The following is a 23,973-nucleotide window of genomic DNA, read 5'->3' as shown; positions in this document are numbered from 1 at the left end:
TATGTGTGTTCCATCAACCCTCTTGAAGCCAAACACTTAAAGCCTTTTCTTCTATCACCCTCATCATTTCCCTACCTTTGTATCTCAATCTGAGATACTTGACCTATTGTAGCCATACCCTATAGCTTAGAAATATACCAAGGTGTGCCAAGATAAAGTTTGAAGCAAGGAAGTTGCAGCCATGTACCTAAATAAAGATGATGTGAATCTGTGCAATGAAGTTAATGAAGATGCAGATCAAATCAACGAAGATGAAAGTGTTTCGATTTGATCTAAGTGTGAAAAATAAAGTCTATGCCAGGAGATACCATGAAGTTTGCTGCCATGCCAATCTAAATCAATGATGCCTTGCAGATTAATGAAGCATGCAACCTTGGTATGTTCTTAAGTTATTTGTTTTTCCTTCCAATTCTTCCATTTCCCCTAAACCTTAGCCTTTCATTACAACATTGTGAAAGACCTAGCTGATCTTTGAGGATGTATTCATGGGTGCTGGTAAGTATGTGTGTATCTCTATTCTTAGTATTTAATTCCTTTCATGAGATCTAACCAAATTTGTGCTTCTATTTCATACACTCACTTATGCTTTCTTGAGAGAATTAAAACATAGGTTCTGAGTGATTGAGTGTTATCTGTGAGAATTAGAGTCGAAGCATGTTCTCTATTCAAGGTTTGAGTGTGCTTGCTTTGAAACTGTGTGCCTTTGAGCTATAGCTTCCACTTGTACACACTGATTGATGACCTATCTTGGCAACTCTATGGTGTTGGAGGTATGACTAAAACTTTCTTTCATTTTCATTAGTTGATTTCAAAGTTGTTTTTCTAACCATTTTGTTTTGTAGAGTTAGAAAAACGTTTGTGGGTATCGTATCTGTTAAACCCTCAGGAGACACAACTCCTCCTACTAGGGATGCCTAGAGGTTTAAAGGCTTGTTGCATACGCTCAATGCAATCGAGTTACCTACGAAAGTGGTCTAGTTAACTTCTTGTTTTGTTTTTATCTTTGTTTCTCTTTTGTTTTGCTCGAGGACTAGCAAAATCTAAGTTTGGGGGTGTGTTAAGCTCATAATTTCATACATATACATGCCCAATTTACTTACTTCTTTTGCTTAGTTCCTATAATTCTAAGTTATTTCCCTCCCTTTGTGTGTTTTGTAGGCCAATAGAGCAAGAGAGCATAATTCATGCAATTCAAGCATGTTAAGGCCTAATTTGGATGAATGGAAGAAGAGCTTAAAAGACAAACTCATTTTGGCTACAGCCCCCTGCCAGTCCAGTTCCGTAGGTCATATTGCAAGCTTTGTTTCAGCAACCTACATAGCTCGGATGAGGCAGCATTCTTCATGAAAGTTGTTCCAATGGGTGTGTACTATAACATATCCAAAATTCAGCCCCATTGGATAAATATGGAGTCTGTTACCTAGCAAACACAGAGCCATGCTCAGGATGGATTTTATCAGCGCGCAAAATGAGTTAGCAATTTGTTTTGGCCTTAACTTCCTCCTCCGACCTTGGATTGGCCCAAATGACATATGGCTGGAAAGAAGACATTCTGAACTTCAATTTCGAGTGCTTAAAGTCCTAATTTGATTAAGAGAAGCCCAAGTTGTAAGCCCTTGAAGTTGCTGGTTATGCTGACCTCAGCATGTGCTGGTTGGATGCTTGGTCATGGTGAGCTAGGTATGAGCTATCATTTCTGGTTGGAAGCTTGGTCATGGTGACATGAAGATGAGCTAGGGCTGCTGGTGGGATCTATTGGTGAAGTGCATCAACCAATTCAGATTTTATAATGCAAGTGTTGTATGCATTAGTGAAGTGCATCAACCAATTCATCTTTTATAATGCAAGTGTTGTATGCATTAGCCATATTGAATTCAGATTTGTCACTCCCCTCTCCCTATAAATACCACATCCATTCCACATTCAAGACACAACAAATCATGAGATTCACAACCCCCACAATTCACTCCAACCATCCTCAAACACTCTCAAAATCCCAAACACTCCAACAATCACCAAAACAACTCCAGCAAACCTCTCTTCCATTTCCCTACGAATTTCATCTTCCTTAGCCATCACCACTCACTCAAACTCATCCCAAATCACCTCCATATCCTTCATACATCTTTCTAGAAGTGGGGAAGCTCTTGGAGAAGCATTAGAAGTGGAGAAGCACTTGGAGAAGCCTTGGACACCACAAGAACTTCAGAAAAAGGGTTTTTCTACTCTTATTGTATTCATTATGTTTTCTCATTTCTGTTCAAGTCTCTTTTCCATTATGAGTAGCTAAATCCATAACTAGGGCTTCGATGTAACCTAACATGAATATTCTGGGTTTATAAGTTTGGAGTTTCAAGTTTGATTCATGATTCATGTTCTTATTCATTATGCTTATAAGTTAACATGCTTGTTTGAATGATTGATCACCATTAGAACTTGTTTGTTAACTATCTTGGTTTGAATTAAGAGTATACACCATGCTTTAATTCGAATTGAACTATGAATAGGAAGAGTATGTATGGACATTCGACAACAGGGATTAGATACATACTTGGTTGTTTAAAATGTTCTTCTATGCTTAATGGGTTCCTAATGCTTAATTTTAGGTTAGACAACAAATGATCAAATTAGGGAATTAGAAACACAAGGTTAGGACCAAACACCATGGCCTAATCATACTTTAGCTAGAATCAATCTTTGAATCTGAATTAGACTTGTTACTTGAATCTTTATAACCCAGAATTGAATTGTTATGGTGATTCGAATGCCCTAGTCTCAAAATCTGTTTTCCAACTCTTAAAACCACTCTTTGTTACATTTGTTTACTTGTTTTTGTTTGCAATTTCATTTTGCTTCTTTTGTTCAACAATCACAACCACTCTTGTTTTAAATTCTGTTTTAGACATAACCTCCTACTTTCTTGAATTTGGTAATCTAAGTACATAACTAGTTTTAACTTCTCAGTCTTCGTGGGTACGACCTCGTACTTGTCTTGCTATACTACTAATTGCCCCGTACAATTGCGAGTTAACATAATATTAACAACAGGGTCTTGCATGCTGAGAAGGTCCATGTGGGAGTTGCTCATACTTCGTCTGCTGGGACCAAACGCCTTGTCAGCTCGAACAGCAAAACAGTCAGTGGCATGCAGGAGGTTCGGGATATTCTGTTCAAGTTTCCGCCCGTGCTACCCAAAATTCGTGATTTGCCTTGTAAGCAGGCTGTTGAGAAGCAAGGTTTGGGGCGTCTACGCCGATCCGAAGATCAAACTGAGAGGACTGTACCTCTACCTAGAAACCATGACTCATCTGCAATGCCACGAACAGTCAAGTGCGGAGCTGACTCGATGTTGCAAGTTGCAGCCAAGAGAGCTAAAGAGTCGTCTGCTCGAGCAAAGAGTCCTTCAGCTGTGCGAACTGCTGGTCCGAAAATTGGTGGTAACCCTGCTGGGGGTGAGTCCGTGTTTGATCTGCTTAAAACGGGCTTCCTGTCAAGTCCAACTGCCTGTGCGAGGCTGGTCGACCACGTGTATCAAGCTGGTGACCTTGGTGCTTTCTCGAGCCTTTCCTTGGATAAGCAAGAAGAAGCTGCCATGTATCATCTTCAAAAGGGGATGATTTTTAGTGTTGGGGCCATGCGGAACTCACGTGCTGTTGCCCCCTCTTCTGTCCTGCTTGACGAGCTGGTGAAGAAGAATGCTGATCTGGCTAACAAGCTCTCGAACGAGCGGATTTGCCATGATGCGAGGATTTCCGAGATGAACGAGAGTATGTCAGCGCTTAAGAGTTCTGTTGGCCAGAAGGATGGTAAGCTTGAGTCTCTTATGGCTACCCTGCTCGAACACAAGGAAGCCTACTTTCATCTTGAACGTAAACATGCTGCTCTGGTCCAGGATCGCGACAAACTGCTGGCCAAGTTTAACACCTATGTGGAAGCCACGGAGGCATCCAAGCATGAGATTGCTGCGAACGCGTACAAGTTGGGATATTTGGATTGCCATAATGGTGTTTCTCCATGTTGTCCTATTGAAGATGATGATGGTGAGCCACTCTGTTTTGTCCTGCCCTCTGCTCAAGGTGAGCAGACTAATGCTATGGACGTAGAAGCGGTTGAAGAGCATGTAGCAAATGAAGCTGGAATGGGGGAAGACAATGCCCATGGTGGTACAGCTGACGAGTTTGGGGCAGATGCGGAGGTGGAGGCAGCTGAGGCTGCAGAGCAGCTGGTGCCGGTTGAGCAGAATGAAGCTCATTTCTTGTTGAACTCGGCTGGTTGGCCACTTTACTATGGAATTTTCAATTATCTTTTAAACTTCAATTCTCATTGTATCTTGTAAGTGTATGCCCGGAGACATAGCGCTTGAAAAAGGCTCCATTGAGTTTGTACTCGGGAAGTAGCTTGCCTACAATGGAGGTAAGGCTTGTCGCCTGTGTGCGTATGTCGGGAACATAACGCTTGAAAGAGACTCCATGAAGTTTGTACTCGAGAAGTAGCTTGCCTTCAGTGGAGGTAAGGCTTGTCGCCTGTGGGCGTATGTCAGGGACATAGCGCTCGAAAAAGGCTCCATTGAGTTTGTACTCGAGAAGTAGCTTGCCTGCAATAGAGGTAAGGCTTGTCGCCTGCTGGTGTATGTCAGGGACATAACACTCGAAAAAGGCTCCATGAAGTTTGTACTCGAGAAGTAGCTTGCCTTCAGTGGAGGTAAGGCTTGTCGCCTGCGGGCGTATGTCGGGGACATAGTGCTCGAAAAAGGCTCCATGAAGTTTGTACTCGAGAAGTCACAGAAGGAAACCCAATTACAGCTGAACAGCCCAACATCTAATTCACACCTCCTCCATGCCGCCACGCGCCATGCAGAAGCTGGGGGGGCATTTGTGGAAGCAAAATATCTCATTCTAGGTTAAATAATTAGGCCAATCAATTTGAGAATTATTTGACCTAATTGGGAATTACGTAGCCTAATTGGGAATTATTTGAATTAATTAGGAGGTTATTTGATTTAAATTAGATGTCTTTGATTTTTGTTTTAATTAGGGATTTGATTAAATCCCTAACCCCTAAATACACCAACCCCACCAACCTCGCCAAATTAAAGCCTCTGAGACCCTCTATAAATATTGGCTACACACGAGGGTTGAGGTATGTCTGAATTCCTACTGAAACTCTGCATAAATTATTTCTCATAAACCCTTCCCCCTTCCTATTATTTCTCTCTCTCACACAAGGCTCCCAACACCACACACGGCTCTGGCCACCCGGTTTTCCTTGAAACACCCAACCTAACTTAGGCATCGGAGGGCCTTTGGCCAACACCCCTCGGGTGTGGTCCTTTTACTCCGATTTATTTTGCAGTGAGAAAGAGAAGCGGAGAAGACGAAGGAATCTTGGGCGAATATTCTCGTGGGCGAATATTCTCCCACACATGTCATCCTTATCATTCCAATTTTATCAAATCTTTACTTTGCACTAGTAAATTTTTATTAGTAAAAAAAAATATTGAAATTCACGAATTTGAAGAAAAAAGATATACTGCAGACCAAATTTGTAAAGACCAGCAACTGATTTTTGCTTCATTGATTTAGAATCAAATCAAATAGAAACATTACAATTTATCATAGCCTTAGGTGCAAGCCAAAGCAGCTCTGGCTTGATACACAAGAAAAAGAAAAGGAAAAATGAAAGCCACACCAATATAATGACAGAGAAAGGACATGCAGTATATTTTCATTTAAGGTTTTAGTTGTAGGCATCTGGGTTGGCCACAAGGTAGTTCTCAATAAGCTTGAACAGACCAGTTGCCTTCTCTTTGCCAGCCTTAACATCCTCTTGCTTGATCTCAACATCACCTGTAGTGTGGTAGTTGCTGGTGCTCTTGATGATGGAACCTCCATCAGCAGATGCCACCAACTTGATCTCATAACTGATTTTCTCAACCTTGTCTGAAAGTGCATCTCCTTCAACCAAACTGTAGCTGTACTCAAAGTTATCTTTGTCAAGCCCGTCGATCCGATGCTTCACATAGCTGTAATGACTTCCTGTAAAATGAAGATTTAATTAGAAATTAAGAGATTAATGCTTTCAAGATTTATGTTATTAATTAAACAAACAAGTTAGACTTAGAAGAGGCAATGGAAGAAACAAACCTTCACCAAAGCTAATCTTCTTGATGGTTCCAACACCTCCATCTCCTTCAACAATTTCAGCACTTTTCACTGATTGGGGAGCAATCTTGGGGATGAGGGTGTCAGCTTCAAGAACAAGGGCTTTGAACAATCTCAGTGGGGGGATGACTGAGGTGGACTCGTCTGTGTATGTGAAGACACCCATGATGATGATTTTAGAGCTTAGAAAATGATCAAAGAAAGAATGAAAGTGTGAAAGGATTAGATGATTGGCAGGGATGATATTTGATGGTGGAAAATGTGAGAACTGGAGGTGCTATTTATAGATTGAGGCTGAAGGTCAGGCTGTGTGAAATCTCAGCTGTATATCAAAGACTTTAGACTGTGTACGTAGACATGTGTTTTAGAACATTCTATTAGAAAATTAATTAGCACATCAGCTGGTTGTAATAAGTTGGAATATTTAAAATCAACTTGTAGAAGTGGCGTTCTTTGACTAAAATATTCACATGGGAAACAACCACTGAAAACTTGTCCAAACAACTTAATATCCATTGGGGTCACTTTACACAATAGACACTTCACCCTTAACCTATAAATACTCCCTCTGGTGCTCACATTTCCTCACACCAATATCAATCATTCTTAGCTTCCTCCACATTCATTCTTTCTTTGATCATCTTCTAAGCTCTTAAATTATCATCATCATGGGTGTCTTCACATACGAAACCGAGTTCACATCTGTCATTGCTCCACCTAGGTTGTTCAAAGCCCTTGTTCTAGATGCTGACAACCTAGTCCCAAAGATTGCTCCACAAGCTGTTAAAAGTGCTGAAATTGTTGAAGGAGATGGAGGAGTTGGAACCATCAAGAAGACTAGCTTTGGGGAAGGTTTGTTTACTTTCCACCAATATTGTCTCTCTCTACTAATTAACTTGGTTTTCTAGTTAATACGTATCGTGAAAGCAGTAGTGTCTTAATTTCTCAAATTTTCAAATTACAGGAAGTGAATACAGCTACGTGAAGCACCAGGTTGACGCGCTTGACAAAGAGAACTTTGTGTACAGCTATAGTTTGATTGAAGGAGATGCTCTTTCAGACAAAATTGAGAAAATCTCTTATGAGATTAAGTTGGTGGCATCTGCAGGCGGTTCCATCATAAAGAACACCAGCAACTACCACACCAAGGGTGATGTTGAGATCAAGGAAGAGCATGTTAAGGCTGGCAAGGAAAGGGCCCATGCTTTGTTCAAGGTTATTGAGACCTATCTTGTGGCCAACCCTGATGCCTACAACTAAAACCATCAATGATATATACTACATGCTAAGGGAAATAATCTTGTGGCCTCTCCTTTCTCTGTTTGTTAAACAGTGTGGCTTTCAATTCTTTCTTTTTCTCATACTACAGCAGTCTTTATTCAACATAGTGTTGGCTTTCATTTCTGTTTTTCTTTCTACCAGGCCAGAGCATTCTTTGGTTTGCATTTGAAGTTCTGATAAAAGAGTAATGTCTTTGTATTTGATTTGTTCCACAATAATTAATAAAACAAAAAAATCTGATTTATCTTCTTAAACCTATCAATGTCATGTCTCCCTCATTTCTCCAACTTCTGAAGACCTTTTATTAAAGACAATAAGTTGTCTACTTTATTTGGGCATCCGCTAGTTCCTGATTGTAATGGGATTAGGGGATTAGATTATCAATCAATATACCCTATGGAGATTTTGTCAATCAATATACCCTATGGAGATTTTGCATATGGCATAGAAGAAAAGCAGAGTGTGTATTCAAGTGGATAGACACAAAACTTGCAAATACTAAGAATATATTGATTTGTCCAGACACAAAGAATGAAAAGAAAAAAGAAAACATCATCATTTTTTATGATGACTGGAAATGCAAGACTCTCTCTCTTCAACATGCTACGTACATTGACATGAAAATAATTAGTTGTAGGCATCAGGGTTAGCCAAGAGATGGTTCTCAATGATCTTAAACAGAACTGAGGCTTCTTTGCCTGCCGTAACATGCTCTTCCTTGATCTCTAGATGCATCAGCATCGGATGTATATTAATATAAAGAGTGCTGCTATTTTCACCCACCTGTCCTATTTTCCCACCCACCTTTTTTGCCCACTCACCATATAAATTTAAAAAAACACAATCCTATCTTTCCACCCACTATTATTCCTAAAATGCCCTTTAATTATTAATTATATTTTTTCTTTTTCTTTTTTCTCATTCTTTCTACTCTTCCCTCTCTCCTCCCCTCCCCGGACTATTCAATGCTCATTCAATCTTCCACCATGAAGCAAGTTGGTTCCTTCCTTCATCTTCGGAAAATCTTGAGAGGTCGTTTTTTTTTTTTTTTCCAAATTGAAAGGTCTCTTTCTGTTCTTTAAAATTTCAGCGTTGTAGTTGGGTGGGTGGCTGCTGAATTTTTGCTTGTTCTTTTTTCCCATACAAACTTGAACAACTCACTTGCCCAGTAATCCACCATGAAAGCAACATGTTTGAAGCAAAGAGCCCATACAAATAGAATGAAAATATCGTTTAAAAAAAAAAAAGCAAATACTGTTTAGGTATATGTAATATAATGGGAATATAGACTGCCAATTACTTTTATGAAGATTCAAAATTTATCTTCCAGTGAAGTGGATGAGATGAGATTGAGAAGGCAACAGAGGAGGTTGTGGCGGCTGACTCAAGAGTGCAAAACAAAAATGCGTTAGGTTTTTTTTTTTTTTTTTTTTTCAATTTTCCTTTTTATTTTATTTTTCAGTTTTTTTAATTCTTAATGGGTGAAACATGTTTTTTCCCTAAGTCCTTAGAAGTCATTTTACAAAGGGGTAAATTTGTCTCTAAAATTTTAAAGATAAGGTGGGTGGGAAAATAGGATTAGGGGGTGGAAATAGCAGCACTCAATATAAATAGGCTAGACTGGTGAAATTAATGCCCCCTAAACTTGTACCCAACTTTTAATTTAACCCTATACATTTTTTCAGAAAATTAAGTATATGAATTTTTTTTTCGCCAATGACCCCATGCCGTCTAAATCCTAAACATTTCATCCAATTTTCCTTTAAATATAAGGGTAAATTGGTTGTTTCGTATATTAAACATAAATAAATACTGAAAATTAAAATAAAAAAACTTTTAAGAATTGAAATATTTTCTCTCTCTCTCTGTGCATGGTGGGTTGCGGGTGGTGATCATGGGAATTGAGGAGAAGAAAGCTGGGCGGAGGGGGGCGCTGGGTTGGTTTTGGTTTCTGGGAGGGGGGTGGGGGTTGGGTTTTGGTTTCTGGGTGGGATGAGTGGGGGAGTGAGGCGCTGGGTTTGGGTCAGTGGGTCCCAAGTTTCTTTTGTTAGCTTTTTCTTCTATTTTTTTTTAAAAAATAATTGTCTTTTAATGATTTAACAGAAAATTGAATGAAATGTATAGAATTTAGATGGCATGGGGACATTGGTGAAAAAAAAAATTCATATCCTTAACTTTCTTTATAAAAAAAAATATATTTAAAAAGATATTGGATAAATTGAAAGTTAGGTATAAATTTCAAGGGGCATTTCACCACTTTAACAAATGCGATGGCAGATGACATGAGTTGCAATGTTACAGCTAGTATATACTTCCAAATTTGAAATTTACCAATATTGTTGTCCGTTCGTCACAGCTAGTATATACTTCCAGAACTTCAAATAGGATGACTTGACTTGCATATTTCAACTTTGGCTGCATTGGGTCAACAATATTGCATCTCTAAATGGCTTTATCTAGAATACGGAAAATTACCATGTAGGAAAACTATGGTGTCCTTTTTCAACCATTGAAAAATCAAAAACTTAACCAAACTCCTTTATCTTTGGGGGCCACTTTAAATACAACCTCCAGTGCTCATTCTTTCCAACATCAAACGCTAGATCTCCCAATATCAGTTCACTTTGCTTCCCAAACATTTGGTTATTTCTTTCTTTCATCAACTTCTTAACTCTAATTCATCATCATGGGTGTGTTCACATATGAAATTGAGTTCACCTCTGTCATCCCCCCACCTAGATTGTTCAAAGCTCTTGTTCTGGATGCTGACAACCTGGTACCAAAGATTGCTTCACAAGCAGTTAAAAGTGCTGAAATTGTTGAAGGAGATGGAGGTGTTGGAACAATCAAGAAGATTAGATTTGGTGAAGGTTTGTTTACTTTCCACCATTCTCTCTCTCTCTCTCTCTCTCTCTCTCTCTCTCTCTCTCTCTCTCTCTCTCTACTAACTTAACTTGGTTTTCTAGTTATTATGTATCTTGAAAGCAGCAATCTCTTAATTTCTAACTTGTTTGCTTAATTAACATAAATCCTGAAAGCAGTAATCTCTTAATTTCTAATTAATCTTCATTTTACAGGAAGTGAATACAGCTATGTGAAGTACCGGATTGACCGGCTTGACAAAGACAACTTTGTGTACAGCTACAGTTTGATTGAAGGAGATTCTATTACAGACAAGATTCAGAAAATCTGTTATGAGATTAAGTTGGTGGCATCTGCTGATGGAGGTTCCATCATAAAGAACACCAGCAACTACCACTCAATAGGTGATCTTGAGATCAAGGAGGAGGATGTTAAGGCTGGCAAAGAAAGAGCCTCTGGTTTGTTCAAGGTCGTTGAGAAGTACCTTTTGGGCAACCCTGATGCCTACAACTAAACATGTCTGCGATACTACTGCATGTTTGGACAATAATCTGTCATTTTGTCCTTCTTTTTCTGTTTACTTAACGGTATGGTTTTAACGAGTAATGTACTTGTATTTGATTTCAATTGATCAATCAAGAAAATTTGGAAAGCATTTATTTGATTGTCTGTGCAACTGTATGTGCAGAATGAATTCCACATTAGTATGTTCAGATCTTTTACTGTAACTTGTGAGGACATTTTACCAACTTTGTTATTGTTCTAATCAGATACAAATCAAATTTTCTGCTGCATTCAGTACATTTATATTGATTCTTTCAACTTTTAAACAAATTAACGTCATGCTGTGTAGAATGTTACTCCCGAATTACTAATGAATAATTCGGTTGACATTATTAGAAAGCAATACTTAAAAGATAGTTCAAACTGCAGAACCGAAATTCACTTTTATCTTTGAAAATGGACTTCGAGGATTTGGTATGTGTGGCGCGAATCATTTATCAGGTTAGATTATGTCACATGTCCCATTGAGAATGAAAATATTCTCAATGTTGAGGTAATTTCAAATGTTAGAAGTTTAGCAAATAAAAAGTTAGAATTTAAAGGGTTTAGCTATTACCTAGTGTATGAGTTGGAGTTAATGTGAGGTTTAGTGGGTATAATAGTTATGATTAGGTTTAATGTTGAGTTAATATTATGGCCCATAAATAAGCGTTGTATCCACTCTATTTTAAGTGCGTACCAAGAGAATCAAGAGTATCAAGTGTGTGTTGTAATAGAGTCTTTGAAGTATCAATCTTATTAAAGTTGGTCTCAAGTAAGTTTGTATAGGAGCTCTGTGTAGCCTTCGGGCGTCACATCTCCAAAATTTTGTTATTTCTTTAGTTTGTTATATTGTATTTCCCCCTTCACATTTAGAATGTCAATGCATAAAGCTAAATCCACCAATATCAGAACATGTCTATTTCCAGTTAGCAAGTTTTTCTCATAGAATTTGATGATCCAACATAAACTGTTTAGCTAAAATTGCTCTCCCAATAAAAATATTTAGCTCAGTTCGCAGCTCAACACAGTAGGAAGTGTGATTCAATTCAACACAGACTCCTTACCACCTCAAGGACTTTAAATTCTAACCACTTTTCATCTCTGAATGGATAAAAATTACACTGGATAGCAGACTATAAGTTTGGCCTTAATCTTCTGCCTAATGCAGGCATCCTATTGCTCAAAAGAAAAGTTCTACAGCATTCATTCTCATTGATTTTTATAAGCAATCTTACTTGATTAATTTGGTCTCCCGGGGTATGAATTCCCAAATGGCATACAAGAAAAACAGAGTATATTTGAATCAAAATAGGGCATGCTTGCTTTGGTAACTCATTTGGGTAATAAAGTTAGAGAAAAAACTTGCAAATACTATAATGATGATATTCCTTTTATTTATTAGAGAATGAAAAAAAATACAACAGTCACACTTTGATATAACAAAGGCCTCCAAGTGCAAGCCCTTGGCCACACACAACAAGGAAAGAAAAGAAAAAGGAAAACAAACATCATTGAATGATGACTCAGGAAGCAAAGACTCTCTTCAACATGCTACATTTAGTTGTAGGCATCTGGGTTGGCCACAAGGTAGTTCTCAATAAGCTTGAACAAACCAGTTGCCTTCTCTTTGCCAGCCTTAACATCCTCTTCCTTGATCTCAACATCGCCAGTGGTGTGGTAGTTGCTGGTGCTCTTTATGATGGAACCTCCATTAGCAGATGCCACCAACTTAATCTCATAACTGATTTTCTCAACCTTGTCTGAAAGAGCATCTCCTTCAACCAAACTGTAGCTGTACACAAAGTTATCTTTGTCAAGCCCGTCGATCCGGTGCTTCACATAGCTGTAATGACTTCCTGTAAAATGAGGATTATAATTAGAAATTAAGAGATTAATGCTTTCAAGATTTATGCTCTTAATTAAGCAAACAAGTTAAACTTAGAAGAGGCAATGGCAGAAACCAACCTTCACCGAAGCTAATCTTCTTGATGGTTCCAACACCTCCATCTCCTTCAACAATTTCAGCACTTTTCACTGACTGGGGAGCAATCTTGGGGATGAGGGTGTCAGCTTCAAGAACAAGGGCTTTGAACAATCTTGGTGGGGGGATGACTGAGGTGGACTCGTCTGCGTATGTGAAGACACCCATGATGAAGATGATGATTTGAGAGCTTAGAAAATATGATCAAAGAAAGAATGAATGTGGAGGAAGCTAAGAGAATGATTGATATTGGTGTGAGGAAGTGTGAGCACTAGAGGTAGTATTTATAGGTTAATGGGGAAAGGCCATATTTGTAAAATGGCTTTCATTAATAAGGGAATTTAGACAAATTTATAATTTTCCAATGGTTCTTGTCCATGTGAAAAGGAAAATATGATTTTCAATGAAATACAGCAATATTTGAGTCAAGGAAATAAAGCCTCCAGTAGATGTTGATTTGAAAAATTCAACTATTCCAACTGGTGTGCTAACTTAATAATATCTTGATTTCTAGCAGGATGTTCTAAATTAACTTGTCTGTCTAACAAGCAGAGTCTATTCTGAATGCACATGGACTGTTTTCATGATCAAATTCAAAGAAGGATTAGTTACATCCTTTATCTCTTTTTGTTGATTAACTCTGCCTTGTGTATCATCATTAATTACATATTTTACCTCACTTAAGGATCCAACTGCAGAGATTATACAATAGTGTATTGTGATTGGCTCCCTATCCCTTTCCTAAACGTATCGTGTGTCATCTAATTTAGACTTTTCAGGGCTTCTCTTTCAAGTAATTTCTTTTACCAACCTTGCTGCTCTAATCAAGTTGAAGTCAAGTCTATACTTTATATTTCTTTTCGGTAAGTCAATGTCAAAATTGTAAAGTAAAGACCGCGACGTAGACGTGGTTAAGCTGGTTGGTTATGCCCCTTTCACCTGAGATGATCCCTCTTCTCGTAAATTATAGTAGTTTAAATTAATAATATTAAAAAAAGTTTAGACCTTAGTTTGTTATCTTTCGAAATTCTCTACCCTTTCCTTTGGTATTATAATTAAATGATTTTTGCTTGATCAAATACAATACTACAATTTATCATAACGCCAAATGCAAGCCAAAGAGTGCTCTGGCCTGACAGAAGGAAAAAAAGCCAACCCTTAGCCAACGACAGAGAAAGCAGGACACCAGACTGTTGCTTGGAACATGCATTATCTCATAGATTGTTTTAGTTGTAGGCAACAGGGTTGGCCATAAGAAAAAGAATGTGAAAAGGACGTTACATTTTTCAGTTGATTGAATGAGAATATTATTGAGTCAGCAGTCAGCAGTCAGAAGACGCAGCACACCAGAACATTCTATGAAAAAATTCCAGCTAGTTGTAATAACTTGGAATTTTTAAAACCAACTTGTAGAGTGGCTTTCTTTGACTAAAATATTCACATGGAAAACAACTTTATATCTAAAATGAACATAAACAGACAAAATTAGATTTAGAAGCATTATACTTCTAATACTTCTCTCTCTTAGTGTCGTATTATACTTCATATTTACTAGAGCATTGAGCTTTTGATGTTCAAGTCTATTTCTTTTCTTTGTATGAATCTAAAATGAACATAAACAGACAAAATTAGATTTAGAATCATCAAAATTTGAACAATAATTTAACCGAAGAACTTTACATGCTCAAATGTGCTCCAATTCCTCCCACACTCAGATACACTACAAGTAAGGCTAAGGACCCGAATAGCAAACTTCGTCAACTCAGGTGTGTCCCTTCCAAAACGCTTCCACCAATTTGCTAAAAGACAAAACAAAACATAACAAATCCATCTAATTAAGTTTAACATTTATTTCAAGTGTTTATTATAATCGAATTAAAATGAAAAAGTAAAGATTATAACATGGAGTTCGTAGTTTCCTTGAATTCACAGCAAGACGACCTCCAAACTCTCCTTTTGCCTCATCATACAAGTCCAACTGGATATCAGTAGCCATACGATCCTCAAAAGACAACATCCTAGTCATGCAATCTTCCAATCCCTTCCTCACTTCACCAACATTAGAAAAGGTCTCTTCATAACGCAATTAAGGGTTCAAATAATAACCAGCAACATGTAAAGGTTGATGAAGTTGTGGGCCCCATCTTTCTTCTATTCTTCTCCAAATTAGTTTATACTTTCTTTCAACTTTTCCACAATTAAAAGCAATCTTCTCTATTGCAACATCCATTAACTCATAAATAAATCTCATGGCGGGTCTCCCCTCTGAATCAACTTCTCTCAAAACAGGTACTAATGGAATAACACTTTTGATGCAAAAAGCAACATGAGACCAAAAATTAACATCATAAAGTATAGTTGAGTGAGCCCTAAATTACCTTCATTATGTTGGACAAATGGTCCATTGTGCCATTCTCTATAAATAAATAAAAATTTAATAAAATTTATAAATAAATATTAAAAAAAACATAACCTGAAGAGTTGCTTTTGCTTATAGATGCTTTGTTTGACTAGCCAACTTGTAGGGGAGCTTTGTTTGACTAAAATATTCACATGGAAAACAACTTTATATCCATTGGGGTCACTTTACACATCAGACTCTTCACCCTTAACCTACGACCTCCAGTGCTCGTAGCTTCCAACATCAAGTAATTTATCAATTCTCTTTCCTTCTTTCCATATTTCATTCTTACTTTTGATCATTTTCTAAGCTCTTAAATCATCATCATCTACCATGGGTGTCTTCACATACGAAACCGAATTCACCTCAGTCGTTCCTCCTGCTAGGTTGTTCAAAGCCCTTGTTCTAGATGCTGACAACCTAGTCCCAAAGATTGCCCCACAAGCAATTAAAAGTGCTGAAATTGTTGAAGGAGATGGAGGTGTTGGAACCATCAAGAAGACTAGCTTCGGTGAAGGTTTGTTTACTTTCCACCAATCTCTCTCTCTCTCTCTCTCTCTCTACTAATTAACTTGGTTTTCAAGTTAATATGTATCTTGAAAGCATTAGTGTCATAATTTCTAAAAAGATTGGCATTAACCATCCTGAAATTTTCAAATTACAGGAAGTGAATACAGCTACATGAAGCACCAGGTTGATGCGCTTGACAAAGATAACTTTGTGTACAGCTACAGTTTGATTGAAGGAGATGCTCTTTCAGACAAAATAGAGAAAATCTCTTATGACATTAAGTTGGTGGCATCTGCAGACGGAGGTTCCATCATAAAGAACACCAGCAGCTACCACACCAAAGGTGATGTTGAGATCAAGGAAGAGCATGTTAAAGCCGGCAAAGAGAAGGCCCAAGCTTTGTTCAAGATTATTGAGACCTATCTTGTGGCCAACCCTGATGCCTACAACTAAACCCATCTATAGGGGCAACAGTCTTGTGTCCTGTTTTCTCTGTTTCTTCAGCAATGTGGCTTTCAATTCTTTTTCTTCTCTAGCATACCAAAGCATGCAGGTCTCTGACTTGCATGCACTTTTGGAGTTAAGATTGAAGAGTAATGTTGTACTTAGTTTTGTTATAAAAAATATAGTTTCCTCTTTCCGTAAAAGCCAAAAGCAAAACCCTTTATAATATAAATAATATATAAAATAAATTGGAAACTCTTTTAAGGTAAAGTAAAACTAAATAAACAAATAATAGGTAAATAAAAGTAAAATAATTAAGATTATGAAAGCAAGTCTGTTATGGTGAAGCACGTTAAAGACGCTATCTTAAAGCCTTTGTAGAATCCCTACGTGCAGGTATTGATGGTCTACAAGACTCCAAGATACGACCCCCAATACACAGGCTCAAGGTCCGCTATGAGCACGTTTACAATCGGATATAAGTATCCAAGTCATAGAACCGTTGCCCAAAAATAATAATATAAGTATAGAAAGTATAAAAGGTATAAGATGAGAGAATCATATTGTGGTGGTCATTGTAGTATGTGGTATTGTGGTAGTATGGTATTATATTAGTATATCAAATGTGAATGAGGAGTGGCCTTTTATGGGCATCTAAGAACATATAACCTCCACCACATTAAACTAGAAAATTAAGGCATTTAATATATAGATAAAACCTAAAAATTAAGATTTTAAATGATTTTAAAAGAGTTATAAAGTTGATGGAGTTTAATTTAATTTAATTTAGTTTGACTGAATTCTACAAACTTCACATAGACTTTGACTGAATTCGTGTATAGATTTTAATTGAGTTTGTTAGAATTTTATTATTGATTTTAATGGAGTTTATAGCAATGGCGACGGTGGTGAAGCCAATGGTGGTGATGGCAATGGTGGTGGTGATGGTGGTTTATGGGGGAGGTAGTGGTGGAGGGGTAAGGGTAAGGGTAGTGGAGGTGGTGGCGGTGGCAGTGATGGTGATGGGGCTGATAGTAGGGTGGTAGTGGTGGTGGAGGTAGGGGTAAGGGTGGTGGAGGTGGTGGCGGTGGCAGTGATAGTGCTAGTGGTAGTAGTGGTGATAGTGGGGGTGATGGTGGGGCTGGTAGTGGGGGCGGCGATGGGTGGTAGTGGAGGTGGAGGTGATGGTGGTGGTGGTGCTAGGGGGTGGAGGCAATGACAGTGGTGGTGGCAGCGACGACGATGATGATGACTGTGGTGGTAGTGGTGATGATGATAGTCATGATAAAATGGTGGTGGTAGTAGAAGTGGTGAAATCATATCTTGAGAATAAAAATAATATATGTATCAAAATCTCTTGGGTGAAGCAAAGATTTGTCATGGCCTAAAATTAGTCTATTATCAAACGAAATCCACCACTTTTTGTATTTCCTTTAAAATCAATGAGTTTTTTAATACACCCCAAACTTTTATGAAGTCTTTTAAAGTCGTGATTAAATACACCTAAATTTGAATGGAGTTTAAAAAGTCTGAATTGAATACACCAAGAATTGAATAGACTTTTATAAAATCGTGATTGAATACACCTAAACTTTTAAACTTCTTTAAAATCTTTTAAAATCTAAATTGAGTACACCCCCTTAAATATTTATAACCCCCACAATAAATAAACTAAAACATCCAAAATAATTAAACAAATCAAAACGGTAAAAATTTTAAAACCTTTTTAAAATTCCAACAAATTTCAGTCCCAATAAATAAATAAAACATAAATTTCAGTACTTCTTTTTTCCCCTTTTGAGTAATTGTTACCAACTAATAGTAAACTGTTTTTTTTTTAATCTGTCAGAGTCAATTGTTTTGGCTGTTTGAATGGAAGTTTCCTCTAATCAAAATGAAAAACTCAAAATTAACAATGACTGAGGAGGGCTAAGATTTTAAGTGAATCAATATTTTCTTGACAACATGACGCTGGTGCAGTCATATCTTCACTAACATGTGAAAAATCCCAAAAAAAATTCGCAGGAGATCATCTCTTACCACACTTGTCAAGTATATCATCCAATAAATAACATGTGTAATTAATTCAATTCTTCTTTTCGAGTATGATTCAAAACAGTGCTTCCTTCATTCAGCCTCTCTCTGCTTTTGAAAGTGTTCCTCCTCGGACTGATTGAGTATGGATACATACACATCTAAAGCTAAGGCGGCTCTGATTCACTTTGTTATTTATAGAAAATAAAAATAAATTTCTCTTATATAGAAATTGCTTATGTTTGTTGACGTGAGCTATCCTAATTAATCAGGGAGTTTCTTGATTAATTAGGGGATTTACTTTCTTATTTTATATAGTTGACATATCCTTATATAATTAAGAGATATTCTCCTAATTATTTACTGTATATATTTCCTTGTAAAGCATTCATGTAAACTCCTATATATACATCCTTATGGAGAAGAATACAATTAACATAAAGTATTCAAACCATATTCATGTTTTAGCATGGTATCAGAGCAATTGATCCTAGGTTGTCTATAAACCTTCAAATCCAAATTCCTCAAATACAAATCTTACACCTCTCAAATCAAATCCTCTTATCAAACTCCTTAAACACATACCTCTCAAATCAAATTCCTAAATCAAATTCATACATCAAAGTCCTCAAATCAAACTCCTCAAGTTCCTCAAATCAAATTCCTCCAATTCTCAAATCAACTCCTTAACCACAAACACACACTCATATCAAATCTTACTTCCGCTGCGATGTCAGAACCCCCTACGATTCACTCCCTCCTTGCAGACTCATAGAAGCATGCGGTCACTCCTGCTGAACCATCTACCCAGGCTCATGCTTCTATCGCCTCTACCAAAGGTTCTGCTTTTCATACACCCTCTCCAAAGCCCACATGGATTATTGACTCGGGTGCTACGGATCACATGACATTTGATCCTAGCCAACTTATTAGTCGCAAATCAACCACTCCATCGTTGGTGTCTAATGCTAATGGTACCCCCTCCCTGGTGGTTAAGGAGGGCTCTCTATCTCTCTATAACTCCATACATCTGGATTATGTATTGCTCGTTCCTTCTTTGGACCATAACTTGTTGTCTGTTACACAACTTACTATTACTTTGGGGTGTACTGTAACATTTTGGCCGAATCATTGTGTTTTTCAGAACACCCTCATGAGGAAGACGATTGGTTGTGGTACTAGGCGGGGCAAACTCTACTACTTGGATTGAGCACCTTACAGTGAGACCAAGGTTGGTCAAGCTTTCACAACCAGTGGAGCTAGTTCTGAAAGGCAGAGAGACAAAGTTTGGCTATGGCATAAACGTCTTGGGCATGCCTCATTCGGTTATCTGAAGAAGTTGTTTCTATCATTATTTTCCAGTTTTGATGTTTCCAACTTCCAGTGTGATATGTGTGAATTGGCTAAGAGTCATCGCGTTCTATTCCCCTTAAGTACAAATAAAAGTTTGGTTCTCTTCTCCCTTATTCATTCTGATGTTTAGGGGCCTGCTCAAATTGCTACTCTGGCTGGAGCTCGATGGTTTGTCACTTTCATTGATGATAGCACCAGAATGACCTGGGTTTACCTTCTCAAAACCAAATGGGAAGTCAGTTGAATGTTTCAACAGTTCCATAAAATAGTGGCGACTCAGTTTCATGCCCAAATACAGGTTCTCCGTTCTGACAATGGCGAAGAATTTCTTAATCATGATCTCAAACAATTCTTACAGGATCATGGTATCATACATCAACGCTCATGTACATATACTCTCCAACAAAATGGGGTGGCTGAGAGAAAGAACCGACATTTATTGGAAGTCGTTCGTGCATTTTTATTTGGTGCCAACATGCCTCACTCTTTTTGGGGCGAGGCCGTCCTCTTTGCAGCTTACCTTATAAATAGGATTCCCTCTAGTATCTAGAATTTCCAAACTCCTCTTCAAACACTAGATGTAGTGTTCCGGGAACACGACATATATTTTTCAAAAGCACAGAAGGAGAATCTACAGCCAAACACCCAGACTTTTCTGGACTTTTTCACAATGGAAAAGATTCAGCATCAAAGCAACCCGTCACCCCTCCAAAACGACCGGTCGCCCCCTTTTATTCCTTCACATGTGGTGCCACTGTGTCCAAACGACCAGTCACTTTGTCTTATTTTGCCGAACATTGAGCCTATGCCGTCAGTGGAAAACGACCAGTCAACTCCACGCCTCCAAAATCATAAGGAGGAAGTTGTATTGTTTTCTGAGATTTTGCTCGCTCCATACCTGCCTTCAGCTCTAGTACCACACTAATCACCTTCTGAGGAAGTCATTCATGTAACATCTCCCCCTGAAACTCATAACGCCAATGAAATATATCATGATGATTTGATTTCAGAAAGTATAAAGGATACAAATACCCCTATATATCAGTTTCCAGAAAGGAAGAACCATGGTAAACCTCGAATACAGTATAAAGCATATTTTAAAGCCAAAGGAAATACCTCATCAATAATTATATATCTCTAAGCAGATTAGCAGAGTCATAATAATTATATATCAATAATTATATTTTTTGCTATATTTGAAAGTTTTTATAAAAACTGACATTTATGAAAAGAGAGGCGAAATTTTGGCTATTTTTGATAAAAACTCAGTTTTGTTTCTCTTTGCAAGCACTACTGTGACAAGAGTTTTACTTGTAGGCATCAGGGTTGCCCCAAATGGTACTTCTCAAAAACCTTGACCAAACCAAAGGGCCATTTCTCGATTTATGCGTGTCTTTCATATCATTCCAATTTTATCGAATCTTTACTTTGCACTAGTAAATTTTCATAAATTTTTATTAGTAAAAAAAAGATTGAAATTCGCCAAATTGAAGAAAAAAGATACTACAGACCAAATTTGTAAAGACCAGCAACTGATTTTTGCTTTATTTATTGAGAATAAAATCAAATACAAACATTACAATTTATCATAGCCTTAGGTGCAAGCCAACGCAGCTCCGGCTTGATACACAAGAAAATGAAAATGAAAAATTAAAGTCACACCAATATAATGACAGAGAAAGCACATGCAGTATATGTTCATTTAAGGTTTTAGTTGTAGGCATCTGGGTTGGCCACAAGGTAGTTCTCAATAAGCTTGAACAGACCAGTTGCCTTCTCTTTGCCAGCCTTAACATCCTCTTCCTTGATCTCAACATCACCAGTGGTGTGGTAGTTGCTGGTGCTCTTTATGATGGAACCTCCATCAGCAGATGCCACCAACTTAATCTCATAACTGATTTTCTCGACCTTGTCTGAAAGAGCATCTCCTTCAACCAAACTGTAGCTGTACGCAAAGTTATCTTTGTCAAGCCCATCGATCCGGTGCTTCACATAGCTGTAATGACTTCCTGTAAAATGAGGATTATAATTAGAAATTAAGAGATTAATGCTTTCAAGATTTATGTTATTAATTAAACAAACGAGTTAAACTTAGAAGAGGCAATGGCAGAAACCAACCTTCACCAAAGCTAATCTTCTTGATGGTTCCAACACCTCCATCTCCTTCAACAATTTCAGCACTTTTCACTGATTGGGGTGCAATTTTGGGGATGAGGGTGTCAGCTTCAAGAACAAGGGCTTTGAACAATCTTGGTGGGGGGATGACAGAGGTGGACTCGTCTGTGTATGTGAAGACACCCATGATGATGATTTTAGAGCTTAGAAAATGATCAAAGAAAGAATGGAAGTGTGAAAGGATTAGATGATTGGCAGGGATGATATTTGATGCTGGAAAATGTGAGAACTGGAGGTGCTATTTATAGATTGAGGCTGTGTGAAATGTCAGCTGTATATCAAAGACTTTAGACTTTGAAAATGAAAGTGAAAAGGACTTTAGATTTTTCAATTGAATGAATAAGGATATTATTGAGTCCGCAGTCAGCAGTCAACAGACTCAGCAGCACACCAGTTGTGTTGTAATATTATGATCATCAAAAAGGGCAAGCATACGTCCAATATGATACTACTAGCCAATCAGAATGGACTGTGTACGTAGACATGTGTTTTAGAACATTCTATTAGAAAATTAATTAGCACATCAGCTGGTTGTAATAAGTCGGAATTTTTAAAATCAACTTGTAGAGGTGGCTTTCTTTGACTAAAATATTTACATGGGAAACAACCACTGAAAACTTGTCCAAACAACTTTATATCCATTGGGGTCACTTTACACAATAGACACTTCACCCTTAACCTATAAATACTCCCTCTGGTTTCCTCACACCAATATCAATCATTCTCTTTTAGCTTCCTCCACATTCATTCTTTCTTTGATCATCTTCTAAGCTCTTAAATTTATCATCATCATGGGTGTCTTCACATACGAAACCGAGTTCACCTCTGTCATTGCTCCACCTAGGTTGTTCAAAGCCCTTGTTCTAGATGCTGACAACCTCGTCCCAAAGATTGCTCCACAAGCAGTTAAAAGTGCTGAAATTGTTGAAGGAGATGGAGGTGTTGGAACCATCAAGAAGACTAGCTTCGGTGAAGGTTAGTTTACTTTCCACCAATCTCTCTCTCTCTCTACTAACTTGTTTTTCTAGTTAACATGTTTCTTAAAAGCAGCATTGTCTCAATTTCTATAAAAATTGACATTGACCATCCTCAAATTTTCAAATTACAGGAAGTGAATACAGCTATGTGAAGCACCAGGTTGATGCGCTTGACAAAGATAACTTTGTGTACAGCTACAGTTTGATTGAAGGAGATGCTCTTTCAGACAAAATTGAGAAAATCTCTTATGAGATTAAGTTGGTGGCATCTGCAGATGGAGGTTCCATCATAAAAAACACCAGCAACTACCACACCAAGGGAGATGTTGAGATCAAGGAAGAGCATGTTAAGGCTGGAAAAGAAAGGGCCCATGCTTTGTTCAAGGTTATCGAGACCTATCTTGTGACCAACCCTGATGCCTACAACTAAACATGTTTGGACAACAATCTTCATCTGTCGTCCCTTTTCCTGTTTAGTCAATGGTGTGGTTTTAAAGAGTAATGTACTTGTATTTGATTTCAATTTTTCAATAAAGAAAATTTGGACACAATTAATTTGATTTTCTGTGAAAATATATGTGCACAATGAAACTATTGGTCTAATCAAATACAAATCAAACTGTCTGCTGCATTTAGTACACTAAGTTTGTTAATTCCAACATTTATATGATTCGTTCAACATTTAAACAAATTAACGGTGACTAGTTCGGTTGACATTAGAAAGCAATACTTCAAATATGGTTCAAAGTGCAGAACCGCAATTCACTTGTATCTTTGAAAGTGGACTTTATGGATTTGGTATGTGTGTTGCAAGAATCACTTATCAGACTTTGATTATGTCACATGTCCGTTGGGAATGGAAATATTCTCAACACATCAGAACGTGTCCAGTTTAGGCCAATTGATTCAGCAGTAATATGCTATGTCATTACTTCAGTCCGATAACAAATTGTGTAAGAATGTTCCTACCACAGTGCTAAGTAGCTGAACAGAACAAAGCAGCACGAGCAGCCCGGTACAAGTTTTCCTCATAGACTTTGATGATCCAACATAAATATTTTAGCTGAAATTGCTCTCCCAGTAAAAGTATTCAGCTCAGTTCAGCTCAACACAGTAGGAAATGCGATTCAATCCATCACGGACTCAAAGACTTTAAAGTCTAACCATTTTTCATCTCCGAATGGATATAAAAGACACCGGATAGCAGACTACAAATTTGGCCTTAATCTTCTGCCTAATGCAGGCATG

The 23,973-nt window shown here is 37.7% G+C and overlaps 7 protein-coding genes across 7 annotated transcripts; 4 read left to right on the top strand and 3 right to left on the bottom strand.

The window, feature by feature from the left end:
- Positions 1 to 5,541: 5,541 nt before the first annotated feature.
- LOC110750255 (major strawberry allergen Fra a 1.08-like) lies at positions 5,542 to 6,427 on the bottom strand. The gene is made up of 2 exons (XM_021950554.2): positions 6,144 to 6,427; positions 5,542 to 6,035 (listed from the first exon to the last, which is right to left on the bottom strand). Exons 1-2 carry the CDS (start codon positions 6,325 to 6,327, stop codon positions 5,737 to 5,739), a joined length of 483 nt encoding a protein of 160 aa, XP_021806246.1. The 5' UTR covers positions 6,328 to 6,427; the 3' UTR covers positions 5,542 to 5,736.
- A 327-nt stretch (positions 6,428 to 6,754) lies between these two features.
- On the top strand, positions 6,755 to 7,544 carry LOC110750258 (major strawberry allergen Fra a 1-3-like). The gene is made up of 2 exons (XM_021950558.2): positions 6,755 to 7,013; positions 7,126 to 7,544. Exons 1-2 carry the CDS (start codon positions 6,830 to 6,832, stop codon positions 7,419 to 7,421), a joined length of 480 nt encoding a protein of 159 aa, XP_021806250.2. The 5' UTR covers positions 6,755 to 6,829; the 3' UTR covers positions 7,422 to 7,544.
- A 2,474-nt stretch (positions 7,545 to 10,018) lies between these two features.
- Positions 10,019 to 10,966, top strand: LOC110750257 (major strawberry allergen Fra a 1.07). Its single transcript, XM_021950557.2, has 2 exons — positions 10,019 to 10,312; positions 10,520 to 10,966. Exons 1-2 carry the CDS (start codon positions 10,129 to 10,131, stop codon positions 10,816 to 10,818), a joined length of 483 nt encoding a protein of 160 aa, XP_021806249.1. The 5' UTR covers positions 10,019 to 10,128; the 3' UTR covers positions 10,819 to 10,966.
- A 1,253-nt stretch (positions 10,967 to 12,219) lies between these two features.
- LOC110750253 (major strawberry allergen Fra a 1.08) lies at positions 12,220 to 13,108 on the bottom strand. Its single transcript, XM_021950552.2, has 2 exons — positions 12,816 to 13,108; positions 12,220 to 12,706 (listed from the first exon to the last, which is right to left on the bottom strand). The coding sequence occupies exons 1-2, from the start codon at positions 12,997 to 12,999 to the stop codon at positions 12,408 to 12,410; spliced, it is 483 nt and encodes a 160-aa protein (XP_021806244.2). The 5' UTR covers positions 13,000 to 13,108; the 3' UTR covers positions 12,220 to 12,407.
- A 2,336-nt stretch (positions 13,109 to 15,444) lies between these two features.
- Positions 15,445 to 16,384, top strand: LOC110750260 (major strawberry allergen Fra a 1.08-like). Its single transcript, XM_088247015.1, has 2 exons — positions 15,445 to 15,749; positions 15,897 to 16,384. The coding sequence occupies exons 1-2, from the start codon at positions 15,566 to 15,568 to the stop codon at positions 16,193 to 16,195; spliced, it is 483 nt and encodes a 160-aa protein (XP_088103141.1). The 5' UTR covers positions 15,445 to 15,565; the 3' UTR covers positions 16,196 to 16,384.
- A 4,704-nt stretch (positions 16,385 to 21,088) lies between these two features.
- LOC110750254 (major strawberry allergen Fra a 1.08-like) lies at positions 21,089 to 21,969 on the bottom strand. Its single transcript, XM_021950553.2, has 2 exons — positions 21,692 to 21,969; positions 21,089 to 21,582 (listed from the first exon to the last, which is right to left on the bottom strand). The coding sequence occupies exons 1-2, from the start codon at positions 21,873 to 21,875 to the stop codon at positions 21,284 to 21,286; spliced, it is 483 nt and encodes a 160-aa protein (XP_021806245.2). The 5' UTR covers positions 21,876 to 21,969; the 3' UTR covers positions 21,089 to 21,283.
- A 484-nt stretch (positions 21,970 to 22,453) lies between these two features.
- Positions 22,454 to 23,365, top strand: LOC110750205 (major strawberry allergen Fra a 1.08). Its single transcript, XM_021950492.2, has 2 exons — positions 22,454 to 22,723; positions 22,857 to 23,365. Exons 1-2 carry the CDS (start codon positions 22,540 to 22,542, stop codon positions 23,153 to 23,155), a joined length of 483 nt encoding a protein of 160 aa, XP_021806184.2. The 5' UTR covers positions 22,454 to 22,539; the 3' UTR covers positions 23,156 to 23,365.
- The last annotated feature ends 608 nt before the right edge of the window (positions 23,366 to 23,973 follow it).

The sequence above is a fragment of the Prunus avium genome, chromosome 1 (genome assembly GCF_965620075.1).
Source record: "Prunus avium chromosome 1, drPruAviu1.hap1.1, whole genome shotgun sequence".
Taxonomy (NCBI): domain Eukaryota; kingdom Viridiplantae; phylum Streptophyta; class Magnoliopsida; order Rosales; family Rosaceae; genus Prunus; species Prunus avium.
Note: the sequence above shows the minus strand (reverse complement) of the source record. Positions and strands in the feature narration are given on the sequence as shown.

What these genes read in the sequence shown, in the direction of transcription:
- LOC110750255 (XM_021950554.2), bottom strand. Translation starts at nt 6,327, where the DNA reads ATGGGTGTCTTCACATACACAGACGAGTCCACCTCAGTCATCCCCCCA. An exon ending in GAAGATTAGCTTTGGTGAAG is followed by an intron (nt 6,036 to 6,143) that starts GTTTGTTTCTTC and finishes TTCATTTTACAG; the next exon opens with GAAGTCATTACAGCTATGTG.
- LOC110750258 (XM_021950558.2), top strand. Translation starts at nt 6,830, where the DNA reads ATGGGTGTCTTCACATACGAAACCGAGTTCACATCTGTCATTGCTCCA. An exon ending in GAAGACTAGCTTTGGGGAAG is followed by an intron (nt 7,014 to 7,125) that starts GTTTGTTTACTT and finishes TTCAAATTACAG; the next exon opens with GAAGTGAATACAGCTACGTG.
- LOC110750257 (XM_021950557.2), top strand. Translation starts at nt 10,129, where the DNA reads ATGGGTGTGTTCACATATGAAATTGAGTTCACCTCTGTCATCCCCCCA. An exon ending in GAAGATTAGATTTGGTGAAG is followed by an intron (nt 10,313 to 10,519) that starts GTTTGTTTACTT and finishes TTCATTTTACAG; the next exon opens with GAAGTGAATACAGCTATGTG.
- LOC110750253 (XM_021950552.2), bottom strand. Translation starts at nt 12,999, where the DNA reads ATGGGTGTCTTCACATACGCAGACGAGTCCACCTCAGTCATCCCCCCA. An exon ending in GAAGATTAGCTTCGGTGAAG is followed by an intron (nt 12,707 to 12,815) that starts GTTGGTTTCTGC and finishes CTCATTTTACAG; the next exon opens with GAAGTCATTACAGCTATGTG.
- LOC110750260 (XM_088247015.1), top strand. Translation starts at nt 15,566, where the DNA reads ATGGGTGTCTTCACATACGAAACCGAATTCACCTCAGTCGTTCCTCCT. An exon ending in GAAGACTAGCTTCGGTGAAG is followed by an intron (nt 15,750 to 15,896) that starts GTTTGTTTACTT and finishes TTCAAATTACAG; the next exon opens with GAAGTGAATACAGCTACATG.
- LOC110750254 (XM_021950553.2), bottom strand. Translation starts at nt 21,875, where the DNA reads ATGGGTGTCTTCACATACACAGACGAGTCCACCTCTGTCATCCCCCCA. An exon ending in GAAGATTAGCTTTGGTGAAG is followed by an intron (nt 21,583 to 21,691) that starts GTTGGTTTCTGC and finishes CTCATTTTACAG; the next exon opens with GAAGTCATTACAGCTATGTG.
- LOC110750205 (XM_021950492.2), top strand. Translation starts at nt 22,540, where the DNA reads ATGGGTGTCTTCACATACGAAACCGAGTTCACCTCTGTCATTGCTCCA. An exon ending in GAAGACTAGCTTCGGTGAAG is followed by an intron (nt 22,724 to 22,856) that starts GTTAGTTTACTT and finishes TTCAAATTACAG; the next exon opens with GAAGTGAATACAGCTATGTG.